At 59.2% G+C, this 2,295-nt stretch overlaps 1 protein-coding gene across 1 annotated transcript; it reads left to right on the forward strand.

Annotated features, from left to right (window-relative positions):
- The first annotated feature begins 752 nt into the window (after positions 1-752).
- Positions 753-1,978, forward strand: LOC146753817 (uncharacterized). Its single transcript, XM_085530037.1, has 2 exons — positions 753-846; positions 971-1,978. Exon 2 carries the CDS (start codon positions 1,055-1,057, stop codon positions 1,976-1,978), a length of 924 nt encoding a protein of 307 aa, XP_085386163.1. The 5' UTR covers positions 753-846; positions 971-1,054.
- The last annotated feature ends 317 nt before the right edge of the window (positions 1,979-2,295 follow it).

A 2,295-nucleotide genomic window follows, 5' to 3' on the forward strand; every position in this document is an offset into this window, starting at 1 on the left:
GGATCCGCTAGAACAGCAGCATCCCCAGCATCCCCCTGCCCTACTCCCTCCCTTTGCAGTCTGCCATCATTGCCCACGGAGTCTGGTACAATCCCTTGAATGACCCGTTCAACCCCAGTGGCCCTTATTTTGCCCTCTTCCTTGCACAGCTAAGTGTCCAGACGGTCCTTGATTATCTCCTGAGAAGGAGACTCCACAACCCCCCGGGCAGCCTGTTCCAGTGCTCTGTCACCCTCACCATAAACAAGTTCCTGTGCATATTTGTGTGGATCTTCCTATGCTCCAGTTTCTGGATTTATTTACTTCTGTGATGAACATGATCATAATGTATCTCTCTCATAATGTATCTCTCACTCTCATTCTTCTAAGCAAGCCTTTTTATATTCTAAGATGCGCATTCAGTACATTTCCAGTAACAATCCACTGGCCAGAAAGCAGGCAAGTTTCAATATGGATGTTGGATAATAAAGTGGAAAGAGACACTGTGGAAAAGATGAGCGCCATTGCTGTGGTTGGAGTGCAGCAGATGATGATGGCCCATTGTGATGTCACTGGCAGTGACACACGCAGCACGTCACTAAGGTGGATTGTGACGTCCTGGCCCTCACTGCTTGTAGCCGGGCCACAGAGTCTCTCTCTCAGTCTGGCTTGTGCCTGAACTCCAGCCGAGCGTGTCTGTGAGGTTTGGAGCGAGCGGCAAGTCTTGCCTTGGTGCTGGTCTCGTGTTCTGGGAGCTGCTGACAGCCGCTCTCAGTGCTCGTCCCCAGAGCCACCGGAGCTTCTTCCCCGACCTGCCTGGCTCAGGCAGCCGGGGCACTCAGAAGACCCCAGCAGCAAAGGGAGCCGGTAAGGGGACACCTCACCCTGGGCAGCTGGGAGGGAGGGAATTGGGCACTTGGCAAGGGACGTGGGCACTTGTTCCTTCCCTGCCGGGCTCAGCGAGTGACTGTGGCCTCTCTTCCTTTCCTAGCGTGACCCCTGCTGCTGCAGCAGCGGCGTGAGGAGCAGCCCATCATCGCCTGAGCTCTCCTGTCCTCCATCACAGCTGAACAGCATGGCCACTGCGATGGACTATCGCTGCATTATCTGCCTGGACAGCGTGACTGATGCCAGCCATGTAATGCCGTGCATGCACCGGTTTTGCTTTGGCTGCATCCGGCGCTGGTTCCAGAGGAGGCGCAAGTGCCCCCTGTGCAGAGGCAGGGTGATGTCCATCCGGCACTTGGTGCGTGCTGACAACACTTATGAAGAGTTTGTCCTCCGACAGTATGAGCCAAGGGCCAGAAGAGGACGCAGACGACGCCAAATGCGCACTAGGGCACACAGGGCAGCCCCACTCCTCCAGCTCCGATCTGTGTCCCAGCCCCTGGTGCCCATGCTGCGGCAGGAGCTGAGGCAGCTCTCTGGGGCTGACCACGGGGCACGCTCTGCAGTACAGCGCCTTGTCAGCTCAGGCCGGTCCTTCTTTGGCCTGGACGAGGCAGCGCTGACTGCGCGGCTGCTCACCTCCCTGCAAAGCCAGGCTGCCCGCTTTGCACGATGGCTCGCTGTCCGAGCTGCGCAGCTGTGCGGCAGGGAGCAGCAACATCAGCCTGCCCAGGATGCCTCCCATGCATCCACAGGGCAGGAGAGCAGCCCTAACGCAGCCCATGGAGCAGAAGCCTCCCCAGCACACCTTCCTGAGCCACAGCCCTCCAGCAGCACCTGGGAAGGCAATGTGGAGGAGGAGCTTCCTGGCCCTTCAACCAGTGCCATCTGTGAGGGACCCAGCCAGCCTCCATCCAACCCGGCTCCGGTGGATGTGGCCCAAGAAGCCGCCCAAGAGGAGCTGGGGGAGGCAGTGCCAGGTCCCTCCAGTGCCAGCACGGGCAGGGAGCGCTCACGCAGGGCGCCTCGGCGAGCCCCAAAGAGGAGGAGGACTCACACCTCGGAGGACTCTGCACCTCCTGCCAAGAGGCCACCCCGCAGGCAGTGCTAGGACACCACCCCAGCAGCTGGCCAGAACACGGCCGGGCCTACAACTAGGCCACAAGCAGCCCTCAGGGGCTCGGACCGAATCGGACCACAGAGACGCTGAATGGCCCATGTTGGAAGGGGCCTCAAACATCAACAATTTTCAACCCTTCCTGCCACAGGCAGGGCCACCAACCTCCGTATTTCTTACACCAGGCTGCCCAGTGCCCCATCCACCTGGCCTTGAACACCTACAGGGTGAGGCATCCACAGCCTCACTGGGCAGCCTGTTCCCCCACCTCACCACTCTCATAGTATAGAACTTCCCCCTGACATCCATCC

The sequence above is a fragment of the Coturnix japonica genome, chromosome Z, assembly GCF_054131305.1.
Source record: "Coturnix japonica strain WE chromosome Z, WE-NBRP24, whole genome shotgun sequence".
Classification (NCBI taxonomy): Eukaryota; Metazoa; Chordata; class Aves; order Galliformes; family Phasianidae; genus Coturnix; species Coturnix japonica.

Excerpts from the sequence above, each read along its gene's own strand:
- LOC146753817 (XM_085530037.1), top strand. The coding sequence starts at position 1,055 with ATGGCCACTGCGATGGACTATCGCTGCATTATCTGCCTGGACAGCGTG.